The sequence below is a fragment of the Lolium rigidum genome, chromosome 6, assembly GCF_022539505.1.
Source record: "Lolium rigidum isolate FL_2022 chromosome 6, APGP_CSIRO_Lrig_0.1, whole genome shotgun sequence".
NCBI classification, from domain to species: Eukaryota; Viridiplantae; Streptophyta; class Magnoliopsida; order Poales; family Poaceae; genus Lolium; species Lolium rigidum.
The window spans coordinates 5,744,921-5,769,357 of NC_061513.1; the positions used below are offsets into that span (position 1 = coordinate 5,744,921).

Below are 24,437 nucleotides of genomic sequence, written 5' to 3' on the forward strand. Positions count from 1 at the left end.
ACAAATATGAACATCCCGGGATGGCGTTAGTGAGGCCAGGTAGGATGCACAAGAGATTGATATTTGTGCCATCACACCAGGCTCACTAGCGACACCTCGGAGTGTACAGATTGACCGAACATTCTAATCATCGGCACTAAAATGGAAGAAAGAGCCAAGTGGTATCAACTAAATGGAATGCCTCATACTTTGTTGGTCGAAACAAATATTAACATCCAGGGATGGAGTAAGTGAGGTCAGGTAGGATGCACAAGATATTGATATTTGTGCCATCACACCAAGCCTCACTTGCTCCACCACTACTAGAAAACAGGCTATCAGTGGCGCACCAGTTTTTGCTATCAGTGGCGCACTAGTGGTGCGCCACTACTATCACGCCACTACTAACAACTAGCAGTGGCGCACTAGCGGTGCGCTACTGCTATCTGGCTTAGTAGTGGCGCACCAAGTAGTGCGCCACTACTAGCTTCGCGGTGCGCCAGTGCTGAATGTCTTGAGGTGCGCCACTACTTCCTTACAGAGTGCGCCACTGCTAAAATGTCTGAGGTGCGCCACTACTTCCTTACATAGTGCGCCATTGCTTGTTGAGTAAATAATAAAAAAAAGGCCACGTGGGATAGGCCCTGGGTGCAGTAGCAGTGCATGTGAGTTGACCCATCGATAAAAGTCACTTTTATTCAGTTATTATAAATCATTGTTATTACAGGACCCAAATGAAAAAATACAACCCAGTTTCCAAACTTTGCATCTAGAACCCTAAAAAGAACCAAAAAAAAGCAATCAACTCCTGCACGCCCCCTTCTCCTCGTCCCGATCTCGACCCTGCCGTCCTCGTCCCGCACCAGCCGCCCCGCCATCGGGTAGAAGGGCACGAGCGCGTCCGCCAGCGCGCGCCGCATCCGGTCAGCGTCGAAGAAGGAGCCGTCTCCGGCGTCGGCGCCGGAGTCGGGGCGGCGGTAGAAGTAGACGCTGGGCGTGTGGAAGCGCGGGACCACGAGGTCGAGGTTGGAGTTCCAGAGCCTCTCCCGCGGCCGCTCCGCCGCCGGGCGCACCATGGTCGACCGCCTCACCGTGATCGCCGCCGCCATCTGCATGCCGCCAGACGCATTCGGACGAACGGATCGTGAGCAGAAGGAAATTATAAAAAATAAAAAGCGCGTGTGCCAGGAGAAAGTGAACAGAGCGGAGGCGGAGGGTGGCTGACCTTGAAGTTGAAGATGAAGACGGATCGGATCTGCGGTGGGGGAGCAGAAGACGTGATGGTTGGGCGACAGCAGCAGCTCTAGGTGGAGAGCTGGTTGGCGAGAGGTGGGGCGGAGGTGGTTATATAGGCCCGGGCGGGCGGGGGCGGGGCGGCGCAGCTCCCGTGGCTCCGGTGAGGGGTTGGTGTGGGAAGGCGACCGGAGGCGATAGGGACGGACGGATAGAGGAGCAACGGGAATGTGGTGGCCGGCGCTCGGGATCTGGATCTGTGGATCTGTGGATCTGTTTGGGGCGATAAGTTTGGGAGGAGGGTGGAGATGTCGTGGGGTGGTGGCGATAAGTGTGGGTGGGTGCGGTGGGGTGGTGGGTGCGGTGTGGAGGTGTCGTGGTCTGTGGCGACACGTGCGCGGTGGGTGTGGTGGCGCACCACATCTAGTGCGCTATAGATATGGACATCACAGTGGCGCACCAAATATAGGTGCGCCATTGCTATTGAAATAGCAATGGCGCACTTATATTTGGTGCGCCACTGCTAACTCTAGATCAATCTATAACCCAGTTTTATAATTAGTAGTGGCCCACGATTACACTAGTGCGCCATTGGTATTTTTGTAGCAGTGGAGCACCTATTATTGGTGCGCCACTACTATATAGCAGTGGAGCACCACTAGAGGGGTGCGCCACTACTAGTGATCTTACGGCTAGGCCTTTTTCTAGTAGTGCACCCCCGAGTGTACGAGTGATCGACCAACCATCTAATCATCGACAACTAAATCACTTGGGGTAATGTTAAAATGTTTGTCTCCATATTTGGGAGACATTTTTAATATTGGAGTCTAGCTAATGGAAATCAAGAACTAGTCTTGATCTCCAAATGGTGATTAGAGGGAATTTATTCATCTTAAGCAACATTAGGGACAAATGGGATCATGCAAGGGACTTGGGTCATTTGGATCATAAGGCATCAATTAAGGAGGCAACCAGTGGACAAAGGGAAACATTTGATGATCCATTATCATAGGCAACAAAGCAGACAACTTTTTCCCCTCTAATCTAGCTAGAGTCCTTAAAAGAAATCCATCATAAGCATGGTCAAATACACATATATATAGCATGGGGCAGATGCTCCAAAGGGATTATATATTCATCACTTGGTAATTTGGAGAGCAAACAAGCAGTAGCCATATCACTCAATCCAATAATATAGTAATTTGGATCATAAGGCATCAATTAAGGAGGCAACCAGGGGACAAAGGGAAACATTTTATGATCCATTATCATAGGCAACAAAGCAGCAACTTTCTCCCCTCTAATCTAGCTAGAGTCCTTAAAAGAAATCCATCATAAGCATGGTCAAATACACATATATAGCATGGGGCGGATGCTCCAAAGGGATTATATATTCATCACTTGGTAATTTGGAGAGCAAACAAGCAAGTAGCCATATCACTCAATCCAATAATATAGTAATTTGGATCATAAGGCATCAATTAAGGCCTAACAGAGCATGCAAAACATTTGAAGATCATTGGGGTAATGTTAAAATGTTTGTCTCCATATTTGGGAGACATTTTTAATATTGGAGTCAACCCAAGTCCCAAGCCAGAGCTACACACACACACGACCAAACAGCTCACCGGGCAGGTGTGCATGCCCAACGAAGCACACACGGGCCGGTGAGTCACCACATGCTTGCCAGGCCAAAATGGGTAGAATACCCAGTTTGTATCATCATCCGGCTACTAAGCCATTTGGTGGAAGCAACCGAAGATCAGCCGAAGGAAATCACCAAGGGAACATTGGTATGTCAGTATGGTGACACTACCGAGAGAAATCCAACATGGATTAATCCCTAACTAGCCATCCAAACTCACCTAGCACCACACAGCCTAGTTATACCATCGGAATATAGACATTTAAATGTCTATTTTGTTTTCAACAGAAAAAGCTACTGGTAATCTAGTCATGGATCACCCGGATAGCATGAGAGAGTCACAACAACAGCCACAGGTAAGGGGAGCCACCCTTGGACAACATAAAGGCTGTCAGTGGCTACCTCAAACCCATAGGAACATTCACTAAGCCACCGCATCATAACCCAATAGGGCTCAAGCATGAGCTAGGGTACCCAATCAATGATTGGCAACCCTCTAGCTACATCCAGATCCATCCATGAGATCATTACTTGCTCAGCGAGTTCATCTCATTTATCTAATCAATCAAGTTAAACTAACCGGATAAATGAAATGCATAATTAACGATGCACCAGACTATTGCAAATGATCCGGAGGACATTTAAATCCGACAAAGTAATTTGGAGAGCAAACAAGCAAGTAGCCATATCACTTGGTAATTTGGAGAGCAAACAAGTAGTAGCCATATCACTCAATCCGACAAAGTAATTTCGTCGAGCACTTTGTGCCCGCACGGGAGAGGAAGAGGGAGGGGAGGGAGAGGTGGAGCTCACCGACGATGTCTGTTGGAGGAGCGGCCGGGTAGAGGAAGAGGGAGGGGCCGGGTAGGGGTGGACGAGGAGGTCGACGATGATGGCGAGGGCGGCGGCTCCTCCTCCTTGACGCGGAGCCGGCCCCTCCTCCTCCATGCGGCGGCCGCCCCTCCTCCTCCACGCCGCGGCGGCTTGTGCTGCTGGTGGCGGGGATGGGTGGAGCGTGGCGGCATGCGGCCCTCGCGGAGGAAGGAGGCGGCGGCGGCGACGACGACGGCCACGCTCACCATGGAAGGCAGCGGCGCGCGAGGGAGAGGAAGAGGGGTGGACGAGGAAGTACGGGCGGCGACGCGCGAGGGAGAGGAAGAGGGGTGGAGGAGGAAGAAGTACGGGCGGCGGCGCGCGAGGGAGAGGAAGAGGGGTGGAGGAGGAAGAAGTACGGGCGGGGGGGGGGGGTACGGGTGGTTATAGAAGGCGCTATTTCTGTGGTGCACCAGCACAAGTGCGCCACAGAATCAACTACTTCTGTGGCGCACAAGCACAAGTGCGCCACAGAATCAACTACTTCTGTGGCGCACCAGAGCAGGTGCGCCACAGAAACACTTATTTCTGTGGCGCAGCAAGCCATGTGCGCCACAGAAATACCTAAACCTAATTATTGGTGGTGGCAGGATGTGGGCCCCACATAATTTCTGTGGCGCACGGCACGGTAGTGCGCCACAAAAATAGCTTATTTTTGTGGCGCATTCTTCCTCGTGCGCCACAAAAAATCTTTCTGTGGCGCATTTATTTTGGTGCGCCACAGAACTAAGCTTTGCCTATAAGGGTTTTCCTACTAGTGGCAGGCAATATGAACGAGATGGGGTAGAAATAAATCACTTACAGAACGTAGCAACTGATGATAGATTTGTCGAGCTCGCGCAGATTGAAAAGCTGGAACAATTCACTCGGATGAATTTGTACGGAGTAATGTTTGAAGTGATGCTCATATCCAACTTCCGCATAAATATATTCTTTGGCGTTTTTATTTTTTATGTAACCCTTGTACCATTTCAACAGACCTTTCATTTGTGGAGGTAGATCCTCTTCCTGCGCAGGCTCGACGAGAGGCCCATTCTTCACATATGTAAGTACTACCTCCTTCACTGGCGCCTCATCAAGGCCTAACAGTTCACGAAGAGAAATACCTAAGTTGGCCGCTTGTTCTCTGGCACTCGTTACAGTCAATCCCTGTGCTGCCGCAGCTTCTATGATATCGGGGGCATCCGGACCGGCGGCTGTCACTATAAGCGGGGCAATCGATTGTTTACTTTGTTCCCCGAGCTGGGCAACTCGTTTCCCGCTTTTTTTACTTTCTAATTCCGCTTTCTCGGTCTCCTCTTTCTTCTCCTTGAACATGCGTGCCTGATTACGAAGTTCACGTGCATAGTCGTCAGGCAGATTCTTCGCGGCTTGGGACGGTGTGTTCAAAAATGACTTAGCCCACTTCTTTTGCTCATCAGAAAATACTGGCTTGGGCTCGGGCTCTCTTTTCTTCTTGCAGCCCGCCTTCCATTTCTCATATTCAGCCGTCCCGGCCGCCTCGACTTCCTCGGCACTACGTTCCCAAGGCCTCGTGGGGAGAGGCTTCAGTGATGGCTCCGATACCTTTGTTATCTTAGGTACATAACGGTCCGGGTTAATACTCCAGGACTGCTGCTTCTGCTTCTTCGCCGGAGGTGGATTGGGGGCGGCGTCCGCTTACCCGCCCGGGGCGGACTAGGGGGCGGCGGCTGCTTACCCGCCGGAGGTGAATTGGGGGGCGGCGTCGGCTGACGTGAATGAGGTGTAGGTGAAGCACCACCACCACCACCGCCACCGCCACCACCACCACCGTAGGGGGGTGGACTTGTTGGCACCTCGCCTGGAAACTTGATAAACTTCTTTTGCCATAGAATGAACTGGCGCTTGACATCTCCAAGTCTTCTCGCCCCTTCAGGTGTAGCAATGTCAATGTCCAGGTCCTCAAACCCTTGGACTATGTCCTCCACCGTGACACGAGCATAGCCATCTTGAATGGGGTTGTTGTGGTGGAGTGCTCCAGGTAAACATGGTAAAGCACTGCCGATGGCTACCTTCATGGACATGTTCCCGATAGGATAATACAGATGACATTCTTTCATCTCCTTTATATCGTCCACGGGGTAGCGAGGTGGCTCCGGTGCAGTAATTTCGACCACCAGAGGCTCCGGTGCAGTAATTTCGATCGTCGGTGCACCAGCTGGTGGGGCCTCCGTGGAAGCCACGCTGCTTCTCCGTTGCTGGCTTCCGAGATCCAATGGATGATTGATACGTCTCCAACGTATCGATAATTTCTTATGTTCCATGCCACATTATTGATGTTATCTACATGTTTTATGCACACTTTATGTCATATTCGTGCATTTTCTGGAACTAACCTATTAACAAGATGCCGAAGTGCCGCTTCTTGTTTTCTGCTGTTTTTGGTTTCAGTAAATCCTAGTAAGGAAATATTCTCGGAATTGGACGAAATCAAAGCCCAGGGGCCTATTTTTCCACGAAGCTTCCAGAAGTCCGAAGACGAAACGAAGAGGGGCCACGAGGCAGCCAGAGCATAGGGCGGCGCGGCCCCAGCCCTGGCCGCGCGGCCCTATGGTCTGGGCACCTCGCGCCGCCTCTTGACCTACCCTTCCGCCTACTTAAAGCCTCCTTGACGAAACCCCCAGTACCGAGAGCCACGATACGGAAAACCTTCCAGAGACGCCGCCAACGCCGATCCCATCTCGGGGGATCCAGGAGATCGCCTCCGGCACCCCGCCGGAGAGGGGAATCATCTCCCGGAGGACTCTACGCCGCCATGGTCGCCTCCGGTGTGATGTGTGAGTAGTCTACCCCTGGACTATGGGTCCATAGCAGTAGCTAGATGGTTGTCTTCTCCCCATTGTGCTATCATTGTCGGATCTTGTGAGCTGCCTAACATGATCAAGATCATCTATCTGTAATTCTATATGTTACGTTTGTTGGGATCCGATGAATAGAGAATACTTGTTATGTTGATTATCAAAGTTATATCTATGTGATGTTTATGATCTTGCATGCTCTCCGTTATTAGTAGATGCTCTGGCCAAGTTGATGCTAGTAACTCCAAGAGGGAGTATTTATGCTCGATAGTGGGTTCATGCCTCCGTGAATCCGGAGGAGTGACAAGAACCACTAAGGTTATGGATGTGCTTGTTGCCACTAGGGATAAAACATTAGTGCTATGTTCAAGGATGTAGTCACTAGTTACATTACGCGCAATACTTAATGCAATTGTCCGTTGTTAGCAACTTAATACCGGAGGGGGTTCGGATGATAACCCGAAGGTGGACTTTTTAGGCATAGATGCGATTGGATGGCGGTCTATGTACTTTGTCGTAATGCCCAATTAAATCTCACTATACTCATCATAATATGTATGTGCATGGTCATGCTCTCTTTATTTGTCAATTGCCCAACTATAATTTGTTCACCCAACATGCTGTTTATCTTATGGGAGAGACACCTCTAGTGAACTCGTGGACCCCGGTCCAATTCTCTATCCTGAAATACAATCTACCGCAATACTTGTTCTACTCGTTTTCCGCAAACAATCATCTTCCACACAATACGGTTAATCCTTTGTTACAGCAAGCCGGTGAGATTGACAACCTCAGCTGTTTCGTTGGGGCAAAGTACTTTGGTTGTGTTGTGCAGGTTCCACGTTGGCGCCGGAATCCCCGGTGTTGCGCCGCACTACATCCCGCCGCCATCAACCTTCAACGTGCTTCTTGACTCCTACCTGGTTCGATAAACCTTGGTTTCTTACGAGGAAACTTGCTGCTGTACGCATCACACCTTCCACTTGGGGTTCCCAACGAGCGTGTGCTTTACGCGTCATCAAGCTAAATTTACTGGCGCCGTTGCCGGGGAGATCAAGACACGCTGCAAGGGGAGTCTCCACTTCTCAATCTCTTTACTTTGTTTTTGTCTTGCTTAGTTTTATTTACTACTTTGTTTGCTGCACTAAATCAAAATACAAAAAAAATTAGTTGCTAGTTTTACTTTATTTGCTATCTTGTTTGCTATATCAAAAACACAAAAAAATTAGTTTACTTGCATTTACTTTATCTAGTTTGCTTTATTTACTGTTTCTAAAATGGCCAACGCTGAAAATACTAAGTTGTGTGACTTCACAACCACAAATAATAATGATTTCTTATGCACACCTATTGCTCCACCTGCTACTACAGCAGAATTTTTTGAAATTAAACCTGCTTTACTAAATCTTGTTATGCGAGAGCAATTTTCTCAGTGTTAGTTCTCGATGATGCTTGCTGCCCATCTTAATAATTTTGTTGAACTATGTGAAATGCAAAAATATAAAGATGTAGATGGTGATATTATTAAACTAAAATTGTTCCCTTTCTCATTAAGAGGAAGAGCTAAAGATTGGTTGCTATCTCTCGCCTAAGAATAGTATTGATTCATGGACTAAATGCAAGGATGCTTTTATTGGTAGATATTATCCCCTGCTAAAATTATATCTTTGAGGAGTAGCATAATGAATTTTAAACAATTAGATACTGAACATGTTGCTCAAGCTTGGGAAAGAATGAAATCTTTGGTTAAAAATTGCCCAACCCATGGACTCGACTACTTGGATGATCATCCAAACCTTCTATGCAGGACTAAATTTTTCTTCACGGAATTTATTGGATTCAGCTGCTGGAGGTACCTTTATGTCCATCACTCTTGGTGAAGCAACAAAGCTTCTTGATAATATGATGATCAACTACTCTGAATGGCACACGGAAAGAGCTCCACAAGGTAAGAAGGTAAATTCCGTCGAAGAAACCTCTTCCTTGAGTGATAAGATTGATGCTATTATGTCTATGCTTGTGAATGATAGGACTAATATTGATCCTAATAATGTTCCATTAGCTTCATTGGTTGCACAAGAAGAACATGTTGATGTAAACTTCATTAAAAATAATAATTTCAACAACAATGCTTACCGGAACAATTCTAGTAACAACTATAGGCCATATCCTTATAATAATGGCAACGGCTATGGTAATTCTTATGGGAATTCTTACAACAATAATAGGAACACACCCCCTGGACTTGAAGCCATGCTTAAAGAATTTATTAGTACACAAACTGCTTTTAACAAATCTGTTGAAGAAAAGCTTGGGAAAATTGATATACTTGCTTCTAAAGTCGATAGTCTTGATGCTGATGTTGATCTTTTGAAATCGAAAGTTTTGCCTAATGAAAATCATCATAATAAAATTGTTACTACAGCAAATGCCATCCAAGTTAGAATTAATGAGAATATAAGATTAATGGCTGAACTGCGTGCTAGGTGGGATAGAGAAGAAAATGAAAAACTAGCTAAAGAGAAGAATGTAGCTAAAGTTTGGACTATTACCACCACTAGTAATGCTAATGCTACACATGTTGCTGCACCTCCTACTAATACTAATAAAATAATTGGTGTTATCAATGTTTCCACTTCTAATGCAAAGCGCGAGAAACTGCTCAAACTCGCTAAAACTGCTGAAATTGCCTGTGATAAAGCTCGCTGAAATTTTTTCCAACATTGGGGATGATGATCCCATTGCTTTAGATTATAATGGTTTGAATTTTGATGATTGCCACATCTCTGAAGTTATAAATTTCTTGCAAAAACTTGCTAAAAGTCCTAATGCTAGTGCTATAAATTTGGCTTTCACACATCATATTACAAATGCTCTCATAAAAGCTAGAGAAGAGAAACTAGAGCGCGAAGCCTCTATTCCTAAAAAGCTAGAAGATGGTTGGGAGCCCATCATTAAGATGAAGGTTAAAGATTTTGATTGTAATGCTTTATGTGATCTTGGTGCAAGTATTTCTGTTATGCCTGAGAAAATTTATAATATGCTTGACTTGCCACCGCTGAAAAATTGTTATTTGGATGTTAATCTTGCTGATTATTCTACAAAGAAGCCTTTGGATAAGGTTGATAATGTTCGCATTACCGTTAACAATAACCTTGTTCCCGTTGATTTTGTTGTCTTGGATATTGAATGCAATGCATCTTGTCCAATTATATTGGGAAGACCTTTTCTTCGAACTGTTGGTGCTACTATTGATATGAAGGAAGGTAATATAAAATATCAATTTCCTCTCAAGAAAGGTATGAAACACTTCCCTAGAAAGAGAATTAAGGTACCTTTTGATTCTATTATGAGAACAAATTATGATGTTGACACTTCGTCTCTTGATAATACTTGATACACACTTTCTGCGCCTAGCTGAAAGGCGTTAAAGAAAATCGCTTATGGGAGACAACCCATGTTTTTACCTACAGTACTTTGTTTTTATTTTGTGTCTTGGAAGTTGTTTACTACTGTAGCAACCTCTCCTTATCTTAGTTTTGTGTTTTGTTGTGCCAAGTTAAGCCGTTGATAGAAAAGTAAGTACTAGATTTGGATTACTGCGCAGTTCCAGATTTCATTGCTGTCACGAATCTGGGTCCACTCTCCCTGTAGGTAGCTCACAAAATTAAGCCAATTTACGTGCATGATCCTCAGATATGTACGCAACTTTCATTCAATTTGAGCATTTTCATTTGAGCAAGTCTGGTGCCATTTTAAAATTCGTCAATACGAACTGTTCTGTTTTGACAGATTCTGCCTTTTATTTCGCATTGCCTCTTTTGCTATGTTGGATGAATTTTTTGATCCACTAATGTCCAGTAGCATTATGCAATGTCCAGAAGTGTTAAGAATGATTGTGTCACCTCTGAATATGTTAATTTATATTGTGCACTAACCCTCTAATGAGTTGTTTCGAGTTTGGTGTGGAGGAAGTTTTCAAGGATCAAGAGAGGAGTATGATGCAACATGATCAAGGAGAGTGAAAACTCTAAGCTTGGGATGCCCCGGTGGTTCACCCCTGCATATATCAAGAAGACTCAAGCGTCTAAGCTTGGGGATGCCCAAGGCATCCCCTTCTTCATCGACAACATTATCAGGTTCCTCCCCTGAAACTATATTTTTATTCCATCACATCTTATGTGCTTTTTCTTGGAGCGTCGGTTTGTTTTTGTTTTTGTTTTGTTTGAATAAAATGGATCCTAGCATTCACTTTATGGGAGAGAGACACGCTCCGCTGTATCATATGGACAAGTATGTCCTTGGTTTCTACTCATAGTATTCATGGCGAAGTTTCTCCTTCGTTAAATTGTTATATGGTTGGAATTGGAAAATGATACATGTAGTAATTGCTATAAATGTCTTGGGTAATGTGATACTTGGCAATTTTTGTGCTCATGTTTAAGCTCTTGCATCATATGCTTTGCACCCATTAATGAAGAAATACATAGAGCTTGCTAAAATTTGGTTTGCATATTTGGTTTCTCTAAGGTTCTAGATAATTTCCAGTATTGAGTTTGAACAACAAGGAAGACGGTGTAGAGTCTTATAATGTTTTCAATATGTCTTTTATGTGATTTTTGCTGCACCGGTTCATCCTTGTGTTTGTTTCAAATAATCCTTGCTAGCCTAAACCTTGTATCGAGAGGGAATACTTCTCATGCATCCAAAATACTTGAGCCAACCACTATGCCATTTGTGTCCACCATACCTACCTACTACATGGTATTTTCTCGCCATTCCAAAGTAAATTGCTTGAGTGCTACCTTTAAAATTCCATCATTCACCTTTGCAATATATAGCTCATGGGACAAATAGCTTAAAAACTATTGTGGTATTGAATATGTAATTATGCACTTTATCTCTTATTAAGTTGCTTGTTGTGCGATAACCATGTTTACTGGGGACGCCATCAACTTTTCATTGTTGAATTTCATGTGAGTTGCTATGCATGTTCGTCTTGTCTGAAGTAAGGGCGATCTACACTGAGTTGAATGGTTTGAGCATGCATATTGTTAGAGAAGAACATTGAGCCGCTAACTAAAGCCATGATCCATGGTGGAAGTTTCAGTTTTGGACAAACATCCTCAAATCTCTAATGAGAAAAGAATTAATTGTTGTTGAATTCTTAAGCATTAAAAGAGGAGTCCATTATCTGTTGTCTATGTTGTCCCGGTATGGATGTCTAAGTTGAGAATAATCAAAAGCGAGAAATCCAAATGCGAGCTTTCTCCTTAGACCTTTGTACAGGCGACATAGAGGTACCCCTTTGTGATACTTGGTGAAAGCATATGTATTGCGGTGATAATCCAGGTAGTCCAAGCTAATTAGGACAAGGTGCGGGCACTATTGGTACACTATGCATGAGGCTTGCAACTTATAAGATATAATTTACATGATGCATATGCTTTATTACTACCGTTGACAAAATTGTTTCATGTTTTCAAAAATCAAAGCTCTAGCACACATATAGCAATCGATGCTTTTCCTCTATGGAGGACCATTCTTTTACTTTCAATGTTGAGTCAGTTCACCTATGTCTGTCCACCTCAAGAAGCAAACACTTGTGTGAACTGTGCATTGATTCCTACATACTTGCTTATTGCACTTATTATATTACTCTATGTTGACAATATCCATGAGATATACATGTTACAAGTTGAAAGCAACCGCTGAAACTTAATCTTCTTTTGTGTTGCTTCAATGCCTTTACTTTGAATTATTGCTTTATGAGTTAACTCTTATGCAAGACTTATTGATGCTTGTCTTGAAGTGCTATTCATGAAAAGTCTTTGCTTTATGATTCACTTGTTTACTCATGTCATATACATTGTTTTGATCGCTGCATTCACTACATATGCTTTACAAATAGTATGATCAAGATTATGATGGCATGTCACTCCAGAAATTATCTCGTGTTATCGTTTTACCTGCTCGGGACGAGCGAGAACTAAGCTTGGGGATGCTGATACGTCTCCAACGTATCGATAATTTCTTATGTTCCATGCCACATTATTGATGTTATCTACATGTTTTATGCACACTTTATGTCATATTCGTGCATTTTCCGGAACTAACCTATTAACAAGATGCCGAAGTGCCGAGTTGCTGTTTTCTGCTGTTTTTGGTTTCAGAAATCCTAGTAAGGAAATATTCTCGGAATTGGACGAAATCAAAGCCCAGGGGCCTATTTTTCCACGAAGCTTCCAGAAGTCCGAAGATGAAACGAAGAGGGGCCACGAGAAACCTTCGACCTTCTGACGCCGCCTCCCTATAGTGTCGGCGCCCCTTCGACCTTCTGACGCCGCCTCTTCGCCTATATAAAGCCCCTGGACCTAAAACCTCGATACAAAAAAAAGCCACGGTACAAGAAACCTTCCAGAGCCACCGCCATCGCGAAGCCAAGATCTGGGGGACAGGAGTCTCTGTTCCGGCACGCCGCCGGGACGGGGAAGTGCCCTCGGAAGGCTTCTCCATCGACACCACCGCCATCTTCATCAACGCTGCTGTCTCCAATGAGGAGGGAGTAGTTCTCCATCGAGGCTCGGGGCTGTACCGGTAGCTATGTGGTTCATCTCTCTCCTATGTACTTCAATACAATAATCTCATGAGCTGCCTTACATGATTGAGATTCATATGATGATGCTTGTAATCTAGATGTCATTATGCTAGTCAAGTGGATTTTACTTATGTGATCTCCGGAGACTCCTTGTCCCACGTGTGTAAAGGTGACAGTGTGTGCACCGTGTGGGTCTCTTAGGCTATATTTCACAGAATACTTATTCATCGTTATGGATGGCATAGTGAAGTGCTTATTTATATCTCTTTATGATTGCAATGTGTTTTGTATCACAATTTATCCGTGTGCTACTCTAGTGATGTTATTAAAGTAGTTTATTCCTCCGCACGGTGTAATGGTGACAGAGTGTGTGCATCGTGTAGTACTTGGCGTAGGCTATGATTGTGATCTCTTGTAGATTATGAAGTTAACTATTGCTATGATAGTATTGATGTGATCTATTCCTCCTTTCGTAGTGTGAAGGTGACAGTGTGCATGCTATGTTAGTACTTGGTTTGGTTATGTTGATCCGTTATGCACTCTAAGGTTATTTAAATATGAACATTGAATATTGTGGAGCTTGTTAACTCCGGCATTGAGGGTTCGTGTAATCCTACACAGTTAGTGGTGTTCATCATCCAACAAGAGGGTGTAGAGTCTAGCATCTATCTATTTATTCTGTTATGTGATCAATGTTGAGAGTGTCCACTAGTGAAATTATGATCCCTAGGCCTTGTTCCTAAATACTGTTATCGCTACTTGTTTACTGTTCTACTGCATGTTTACTTCCTACAATATTACTACCATCAACTGCACGCCAACAAGCACTTTTACAGCGCTCGTACTATCGCTCATATTCATTCATACCATTTGTATTTCACTATCTCTTCGCCGAACTAGTGCACCTATTAGGTGTGTTGGGGACACAAGAGACTTCTTGCTTTGTGGTTGCAGGGGTTGCTTGAGAGGGATATCTTTGACCTCTTCCTCCCCGAGTTCGATAAACCTTGGGTGATCCACTTAAGGGAAACTTGCTGCTGTTCTACAAACCTCTGCTCTTGGAGGCCCAACACTGTCTACAAGAATAGAAGCACCCGTAGACATCAAGCACTTTTCTGGCGCCGTTGCCGGGGACGGGGAATTGCCCCCGGAGTCATCTCCACTGCCGTCTCCACCGCCATCTTCACCGCCATCGCTGTCTCCATACTTGGGACGCCTTCTTCATCAATCGGCGTGAGAGGGCGCTCGCCAGGTATGAGGAGGACGGTCTGCCTCCTGGGAACTTCCACGAGGCCGGCCGTCGGCTATGGTCGTACGGCCGGACTCCGGAGCGTCATGGACTACATCACGGCCGGCGATATCCCCCGCCTGCGCTACCCTCGGTTCGAGCCACGAGCGCCGCCCGACGACAGCGGCGACGACGGCGAAGCAACGACGACGGCGGCAACTTAGAAGGCGATGACTACCAGTACAACGGCGGCGGCTATGAAGACTACGAGTATGCATATTATACGCCTAGGCAGGAGTATGACTGAATCACTCCAAATTTCATGTATCATCAGTGCTATCTCGAGTCAATTGAATCATTCGAAAATGGACACCAAACACATCACGGGTAATATAATTCACATGATCCATTCAACAAAGTTTGGTACAATAAATTATTACACATCATTTCTTTCCTTGTGTCCATGCTTGCTTACGATTGTGCCGTATCCATGGAGCATCCTCATCATTTAACTTAATGCTTGGGTCGGTGTTCACTTTGAAGGGCGGAATTTCAGCAAACATATTATAATCTTCTGACATGTCTGTCTTGTCCTCCACTCCCACGATGTTTCTTTTCCCCGAAAGAACAATGTGGCGCTTTGGATCATCGCATGATGTACCGATCGTTTTCTTATCTTTCCGTTTCCTCGGTTTGCTACTCATGTCCTTCACATAGAAAACCTGAGCGACATCTTTCGCTAGGACGAATGGTTCGTCAAGGTAACCAAGATTGTTGAAATCCACCATTGTCATTCCGTATTGCTGGTCCACCTTTACCCCACCTCCCGTTAGCTTGAACCATTTGCACCGGAACAAAGGGACCTTAAAGGAGGGTCCATAGTCAAGTTCCCATATCTCCTCTATGTAACCATAATATGTGACCTTTTGCCCATTCTCGGTTGCTCGCATCAAAGCGGACACCACTATTTTGGTTGGTGCTCTTTTTATCTTGGGCGATCATGTAAAATGTATTCCCATTTATCTCGTACCCTTGGAAAGTCGTTATAGTCGAAGATGGTGTCTTGGCCAACATGTACGAGCTGATCTACAACATGATCGTCATTCATTAAATGTTTTCTCAACCAACTGCCGAAAGTCTCCATGTGGGCCTTCCTAATCCAGGATTCAGGCTTCCCGGGGTTGTCCGAGCGTAAAATATTCTTGTGTTTCTCAAAGTACGGAGCCACCAAGCTGGAATTGGTCAGAATTGTGTGGTGTGCTTCGATCGGAGAATGGCCGTCCATACATATCGTTGATTTCCTTCCGATCGTGCCTTTTCCACTTAGTCTCCCCTCGTGCCGCGATCAAGGAAGACCAATCGGCTTAAGGTCGGGAACAAAGTCAACACAAAACTCAATTACCTCCTCATTTCCATAGCCCTTGGCAATGCTTCCTTCCGGCCTAGCACGGTTACGAACATATTTCTTTAATATTCCCATGAACCTCTCGAAGGGGAACATATTGTGTAGAAATACAGGACCGAGAATGGAAATCTCATCGACTAGGTGAACCAGGAGGTGCGTCATAATATTGAAGAAGGATGGCGGGAACACCAACTCGAAACCGACAAGACATTGGATCACATCGTTCCGTAACCGTGGTAGAACTTCTGGATTGATTACCTTCCGAGAGATTGCATTGAGGAATGCACATAGCTTAACAATGGCTACTCGAACATTTTCCGGCAGGAGCCCCTCAAAGCAATCGGAAGCAATTGCGTCATAATCACGTGGCGGTCGTGAGACTTCAGGTTTTGGAACTTTTTCTCCGCCATGTTTATTATTCCCTTTATATTGGACGAGAATCCAGACGGGACCTTCATACTCGCTCGGGCATTCAAAAAGATGACCTTCTCTTCTTTGGTCGAGTGTAGGCCGGCACGACCTTGAAACCATTCCGGATGCCGGTCATCAGGGTCTTTCAAACGTTGCTGGTCCTGCCGTGCTTCCTTTGTATCATTTGTCTTCCCATACACGCCCAAGAAGCTTAGAAGGTTCACGCAAATATTCTTCGTAACGTGCATCACGTCGATTGCAGAGCGGACTTCTAGGACTTTCCAATATTCTAGCTCCCAGAATATAGATTTCTTCTTCCACATGGCTGCGTGCCCGTCAGCTCCCTTCGGAACTGATTGTCCGCTAGGACCCTTTCCAAAGATGACTTTCAAATCCTTGACCATATCAAATACCTCAGCACTAGTGTGTTCCGCATGCTTCGGCCGGTGATCTGCCTTGCCGTTGTAATGCTTGCCTTTCTTTCTTACTGGATGAATTTTCGAAAGAAATCGACGATGCCCAAGGTACACGTTCTTCTTACAATTTGGCAAATGTACACTTTCAGTCTCATGTAAGGAGTGCGTGCATGCATTGTATCCCTTATTTGACAGTCCCGAAAGGTTACTAAGAGCAGGCCAATCGTTGATGGTTACGAAAAGCAACGCTTGTAGGTCAAATTCCTCTTCTTTGTGCTCATCCCACACACGGACACCGGGTCTGCCCCACAGCTGTAAAAGTTCATCAACTAATGGCCTTAGGTACACATCGATGTCGTTGCCGGGTTGCTTCGGACCTTGGATGAGCATCGGCATCATAATGAACTTCCGCTTCATGCACAACCAAGGAGGAACGTTGTAGATGCATAGAGTCACGGGCCAGGTGCTATGGCTAGAGCTCTGCTCGCCAAAAGGATTCATGCCATCCGTACTTAGACCAAATCTTATGTTCCTTGCGTCAGCTGCAAAATCTTTGAACTCTCTGTCGATCTTTCTCCATTGCGTTCCATCTGCGGGGTGTCTCAACTCCCGGTCCGACTTACGGTCCTCTTTGTGCCATTGCAACAACTTGGCATGCTCTTTGTTCCTGAACAGACGTTTCAACCGTGGTATTATAGGAGCATACCACATCACCTTGGCGGGAACCCTCTTCACGGGTTTCCGGCCCTCAACATCGTCACCGGGGTCATCGCCTCGATCTTATAACGCAATGCGGTGCATACCGGGCATTCATTCAAATTCTCGTATTCACCGCGGTAGAGGATGCGATCGTTGATGCATGCATGTATCTTCGGAACCTCTAAACCTAGAGGGCATACAACCTTCTTTGCTTCGTACGTATCGGCGGGCAACTCGTTATTCTTTGGAAACATATTCTTCAACATTTTCAGCAAGTTTTCAAATGCCGAGTCAGCTACACCTGCTCGTGCCTTCCATTTCAAGCAAATCCAGTGTGCAGCCCAGCTTTTTCGGACCATCATCGCATCCGGGGTACAACGCCTTTCTGTGATCCTCTAACATGCGATCCAAATTCTCCCTCTCCTTTTCGGTTCGCGAGCGTCTCCGTGCATCGGCAATGGTCCGACCAAGATCATCAACGGGCTCATCACGTGCCTCTTCTTCACCTTCCCCTTCACCTTCCCCTTCACCTTCGAGCATCCTCCATGAAAGTATCACCGAAATGAGCAAGATAGCTTTCATCGATGAAATTATCCCCTTCTTCATCTTCTTCCATTATAACCCCTCTTTCTCCATGCTTGGTCCAACAATTATAGCTTGGCATGAAACCGTGCCGAAGCAGGTGCATGTGAACATCTCTTGAGGAAGAGTAACCCTTCCGATTCTTACGGTTAACACATGGACGGATAACAAAACCCCCACGCTTGTTCGCATTAGCCACTACGAGGAAATCTTTCAAACCCGTAGTGAACTCGCCGGAGAGTCGGTTACCGTACATCCATTGCCGATTCATCTGCATTATTATAATATAAAATATATAATTAACCATCATGCATTTGTTAAACTAACTAGCTACAAACAATATAAATTAAACAATGAACTACACACATGCATATTTTATCAATGACACATGAAAGGTTCAAGTTGCTAACCGCGATCGAGGAGGAAAAAATAAATAAGGAAGCTCAAGTGTGGCTCCAACACTTCATATCATGTTTGTTTCATGCTCTTGGGGCATTTTATCAAACACCTTGTGTGCATAAGAGGAACCAAAAGCAAACCTACACCCCCTTGTGAAGCTTGTGAAGAGAAGTGGCACCAAATGGCTAAGTGTTGTGAGCTGAGGCCCTTTTATAGGGATGGGCCTTTAGTCGCGGTTGGCCTGGCCAACCGCGACTAAAGGCCTTCGAGCCAGGCTCGAGGACCTTTAGTCGCGGTTGGCACGGCCAACCGCGACTAAAGCCCCTCCCGTCCACCAGTCCGGCCAGCGAGCGCGCTGGGCCCAGCTCTTTAGTCGCGGTTCACCACCCGAACCGCGACTAAAGACCCATTAGTCGCGGTTCCTGTATTTTGGCGACTAATGGGGCTGGACGGAAGGCCATTTTTCTACCAGTGATAGCACCAAGTAACAGTGCACCAGGTAGCTAGAAGGAGCAGACAAGCACCAAGTAACAGTGCACCAGGTAGCTAGAAGGAGCAGACAAGCGTGTGTGGGACGGGCAAGCTGCTGCGGAATCTCCTCTCTAAAGTCTGAAGATATACGAGTTCTGCAATGTCTCTAGTCCTAAGACTGAAGATATACGAGTTCTGCAATGTCTCTGCTAGAGAATCAGGTGTATATGAGCAAATCACTGTGTAATTTCTAATGTAATCCAAGTAATTTGATGTAATCCAAGATGGTTTATTTTGACAGGGTCATGTGAATTGACTGTTGTAATCTGTGAATGCCCACAGAGAAAAAGAAAGAATTGAATACAATGCATGTCATCTCTTCTCTAAATTTGTATGCACTACCAAGCTATTTTCACGCGTTAAAAGTGGGAGCAATAGAGCATGATTGCTAGAGTATTTTACATATTTTCTTTCAGAAACTGATACGATGCATGGTACAAAACAGAATTGACATAATGATAGATATTGTTCTGGGAATTAGGCATCTCGAAAAGACATTGTTTTGGGCTCAGGCATCTTGCAAAGATATTTTTCTAGGCTTCAGGCATCTTGCAAAGACCTGGAACAAAATAAAATGCATATGTAAGCTGTTTGCCAAGCCTGAGTTTTACATTCGGAGAGACATGTCAGAGTAAATTATTTACTGAAACTGAAACTCTAAAGAACTATAAAATGTCAATTGTTCACTGCAGACTGAAGCGGATGAAAGAAACGTCCATAATTTGGGATGAAGGATATGAGAAGGCCTTGGGAAAGAAATGTCCATGCTGGATATGGAACAGTGGCTACCAAATTATACCTAGACCAGAGATAAATGCTCCCACATGAAAATATGGAACATGGAATATACATGCATAGACCATAGATGAGAGACATGCCTAGGTCCTACCCAGGACAATCTACATAAGAAAATGTGCTCAAAGCTCACAAAACCGGAGTAGCAAATGCTCATTACAAAGAGGAAAAAATGAAGAAATCTTCTCCTAGCCTAAATAACGCATCAATAGCAATGGCATGTATATGAGTGTATTTCATAATTTGACAATAGCACCACTATATCTGATGGTCAACTAGACAATACTAAGCTATTTGAGTATCCAGAAGAAACAAAAGACATCATCACTGTGATTGTTAGTATATTTTAATTTTAATTGTCTCACTTGAGAAATATAGACTGGGCACACATTGCTTCATCACCTTTGATCTGAACCACCAACCTTTGAACCCGGTATTGGGAAATTCTCTTCAGAAGCCATCAATGCACGAACTAAAAGTTGATACTACTACAGTACACATAATTATAGTTGATATACTTAAATAAAATAATTTATAACTTGTAAGACTCTCTTTGGGTCTAAATATAATTTTCAACTAATGTAGTCCAGGCATTGCTTCCAATCACCAAACCGGGTATAAATATTCTCTTCTCTTGATTCTTTTTTTTCTTAGAAAATAATCTAGCGTCCTCTTTGATCAGTACATATACCAGCAATAAACTGACAAGGAATAAAGCAAGTAGGCATGAAATCATTTTCGTGTACAGAAATATGAATAGGATGATTTGTTCAAAACAATTTTCAGGCCCAAACATCCAGTTACAACACCATGAATACTTACGTTCTGAAATAAACAAAATAATTGTGTGCAACATCTAATATAAGATAGTCCTCATGAATGAAAAAATTTCTAATATGATCAATCAGTACAATAGGTACTAACCATTTCTGGTGTGATATGCAATATATTTAAACTAACACTACATAATTGAAACAATCTGACTGGTAACATCATATTTTGAAGTGCAAGCAATCTACACCTATTGTATTCTTGTATCTTCTATTATTAAATCCACCAGATAAGAATTAACAACTCTATTTTTTGAGAATTACAAAAATTCCAAAATATACAAGCAAAATAAGCATATTCATTTTACGAAGTAATGCCTTCTTGAGCAAGTACAACAAATAAGTTAGTGAACACATCAAGAAAACCTATGCCACAAAGAGGAGCTGGAGAAATCTCACCAGGTGACATCAAGAAAAGAACAGGAGATCATGTGCACCTTGTAACTGTTCGCCGACATCCCGCAGAATATCGAAACATCAAGAAAAACATGAACACATCTAGGACCCCAAGCAAAGCTGGTTAAACCAATACATTATATAGATATGCCGATTAGTTTTCTGGTAACTTCATTGTGAATCTCTCACTAATTTTTCCTAATCATCTTTCTTAGGTGGACAACTAAGCCACTTTAGCATAAGAGGTAGTATCAACAACAAAAAAATCCCCAAGTTATCTATTGTGTTTTTTACTTATGGCTAAAACATGGCCTCTAATGAGGCGGTGAAAGACAAGTTTAAAATAGAAAGCTTCATCATCCAGTAAAACTCACCTTTAATTCTTTTCGCACACATTATAGAAGAAACCAATGGAACTCTTTGAGCATGCAGAATGCATATGCAGACTGGCACAGGCCATTGTACCTTGTTTTAATCAACCTGCATATATAAGAAACGACGATGAAATTCTCTTTAGAGACAAAGAATAGAAGCCAATGCAAATAAATAATAGCAGGCAAAATTAGCAAAACATTGTTTTCAGCCATAGAACAACTTCCTTTAGGTAATTGCACCTACAAATCAACATGAAGAATGAACTAATTAATAGGACTATATATACAGTTCAGTTGTTAGGCATTCAACACAAATAAGAATATGTAGAAAGAGCCTGTTTACTAAGCAGACAATAGTGCGGACCGGATCAGCTAGTGCTCTGCTGCTAGGCATCGTATATGTTTTTCAAAAGCATAAGAAGACAGAGTAAAAATTCAAAAGGTAAAATAAGAAAAGATATTCATGGAAGAGAAGCATCAGAGTTATTTCTACTCTCATAATTAACCATGCAGCAACACACAATTCAGTGTAGTGACACAATCATAATTATACATGTTCATGTTAGTACTACCATAGCACCAAGCAGATAGGTGGAAAGGAGCCTAAAATCAAATCTTGCAGCAAATTTTGGAAGTAAACATTGTAATACAGATTCTGTGAGATCCTGCTTGATTTCTCCAATATTTTTAGAGTTCTAAAAAAGTAAAAATATTTCTATAAATAGGATATCAGCATATAGTGAAAGCTGAGATTTTTGATAGGTACTCTACCGCATTTTCTCGCACAAAAAAGCATGCAGCAGAGAGACTCAGACTAACATTATACACTAATCAAAGATGACATTGGCTGTTTAAAGACAGTTCAAAGACACACACTGCCTAATGCTGCAGATTTTATCAGAGCTTCTTGCACACATTTCTATCTGCATGCATGGTTATCACAATTCATTTACTTAGTTTACCATGTGCAAGGAAGCCAGATAGTAATGTTTATGTATGTAAACAAAAAGTAGCTAAATCATATTTTTTTCACAAAATGGGGATTTCTGGATCAAACATTTAGCGACTTTTGGATAGAACAATCAGGAGGCAGTAGTAACCGTCAAATAACCATCTGGTTATATAAGGAAGAAGGGAGGCAAAATAACCTAAATCTTTTTTTAAACATGGAGACTAATAAATCAAGTGAAGAAGATAGTCAGCTAGGATTAGGACTTTCTGTATATTGCAACCAATGGTAGCCTCACAACACCCTTCACACAATACGAACATATATGTGAAACCACCAGCGCCTATCTGGAAGTAGAAAAAAACATTATGTACTACTTTGATCCACCATCTCTAGTATTGACCATGTGTAATATCACATTCAGTAAGCCCAACCAGATACCAATGGCTTATGTATGTCACAAATAGTAGATGAATGCTATTTTTTGCAAAAGAGGGAAATATTCTGAATCAAGCAATTAGCAACTTCCCAGAAGAATAATTAGCAGACACACCAAATAATCAGATTAAATTCATGAAAGGTAAGAAAAAAGAGGCAATAAGAACTGAATATGTACCAACCCAAATGTCTCACAAGCTCTCAACACCATAAGGAGGAGCGGATATGAGACCTGGACCTACTCGCCGCCATGTGGATTTTATACCTCTGGAAAGGGAGCAGCTTGTCACACGACCCACACTTGATCTTGCAGATGGACAAACAACCATTAACAGACCACACGATCTGAAAGGGAGATCCTCTTATATAAATACAGAAACCAACCTTCTGCACTAAATTGAACACAATTACAGGATCATGCGGAACAATTTCTTCCTATATCATTAGGTGGACAAGAGAAGCCTCAATTAAAGCAAAAAGATGTAATCAAAGAAAAAGTTTCCATATAAAATATGCAGAATGAATTTCTCTACATATCCACAACAACAATTGGTCCTCCTCTTTATTTCTCCTACTAAATAATGGGAGAACAACAACGGAAGAAAGTGCCATACTATAAGCAGCACTTCGCCATCTATCCTGTTAGATATGTCTCAAAAAATATTTAGAGTTCCTCAAGTACTTATCCTGTTACCATGCCAAGTCATGAGAACATCTAAATACTGAAAGTGATTTAAATGGTACAAACAACCAGAAAAGGGCACATTTTGTTTTACCCATGGCGGGACAGCAGATCACAGAAAACACAATATTGAGGTTGCAAAGAGGCATACCAGCAGATCAACTAACAAAAATTACTCCAGAGATGCAGCCGAGTTTGCAACAACATCATAATGGATTGTGTCACCTCTGATCTGTGCAATGAAAGATAAATTTTAGTAGAAAGGAATTATTAATTGAGTAGACATCATAACATACAAAGGAAATACGTACCTGCAGCCTGCTTGGATTTTCCTCAAACATCCTATATGCATAGATACAAAAAACATTTGCACAAAAAAAGATGAGAAACTATGGAGAGTGGAGGAGAAATGGGAAGAGGAAAATAAGAGGAAGAGAGGGGTAGGCACCTGGAATCGGCAGGTCTGGCCGTGGAGAGATGGGGCCGGAGGAGGCCGAGCCCAGCCGGCCGCTGCTCGAGGTAGAGAAGCTGGGGATGGAGGTTCCATACCACCTCTTCCTACCACTGCTGCTCCATCTCCTCTGCCTGCTCCTCCTTCTTAAGCCGCCTCCACTTTGTTCTGCGTCAGGGAGGAGGAGGAAGAGAGCTATAGGAGGAGGAGGAGGAGGAGGAGGAGGAGGAGAGCGACGGGATTGGGGAGAGACGGGCGGCGGCTAGGGTTTCTCACAGTGGGGCGTCCATTTTATATGTCCGCGGTGAAAAAAATGGACGGACGAGATCCGTGGCCAGAAAAGATCTGACGGCTGAGAACCTCAAATCGCCGTGAGGCCCCCTATGGTGGCATCAATTATACCTTTAGAAGCCATATAGTTTTTTGAGAACAATTTCAGAATAGATTCATTGCGTTGCCCTACTTGTATGGATAATATTTTTAGAGATTTGATTAGGTTTACTTATCCTATGCAAAGTTCTCTATTAGCTCATTGCAATTACGTACGGTTAATCCTAACCAAATATGGTGTAATTTTTCATAAATATACGTTCCTTAATTTCCTGCCAAAAACTATATGGCTAATATTTAGAACCGGAGGGAGTAGTAAACAACAAGAAGTCGTCGTGCTAAAATCCTAAAGGACCAACGCACTGGAGCAACAA

At 43.7% G+C, this 24,437-nt stretch overlaps 1 protein-coding gene and 1 long non-coding RNA gene across 2 annotated transcripts; both read right to left on the minus strand.

Annotated features, from left to right (window-relative positions):
* Window positions 1-677: 677 nt before the first annotated feature.
* On the minus strand, window positions 678-1,088 carry LOC124662101 (hydroxycinnamoyl-CoA:5-hydroxyanthranilate N-hydroxycinnamoyltransferase HHT4-like). Its single transcript, XM_047199990.1, has one exon. The coding sequence runs from the start codon at window positions 1,086-1,088 to the stop codon at window positions 678-680; it is 411 nt and encodes a 136-aa protein (XP_047055946.1).
* Window positions 1,089-23,027: 21,939 nt separating this feature from the next.
* LOC124659028 lies at window positions 23,028-23,948 on the minus strand. The gene is made up of 3 exons (XR_006989419.1): window positions 23,731-23,948; window positions 23,594-23,624; window positions 23,028-23,514 (listed from the first exon to the last, which is right to left on the minus strand). It is a non-coding gene; the product is annotated as an uncharacterized LOC124659028 (long non-coding RNA).
* Between the last annotated feature and the right edge of the window lie 489 nt (window positions 23,949-24,437).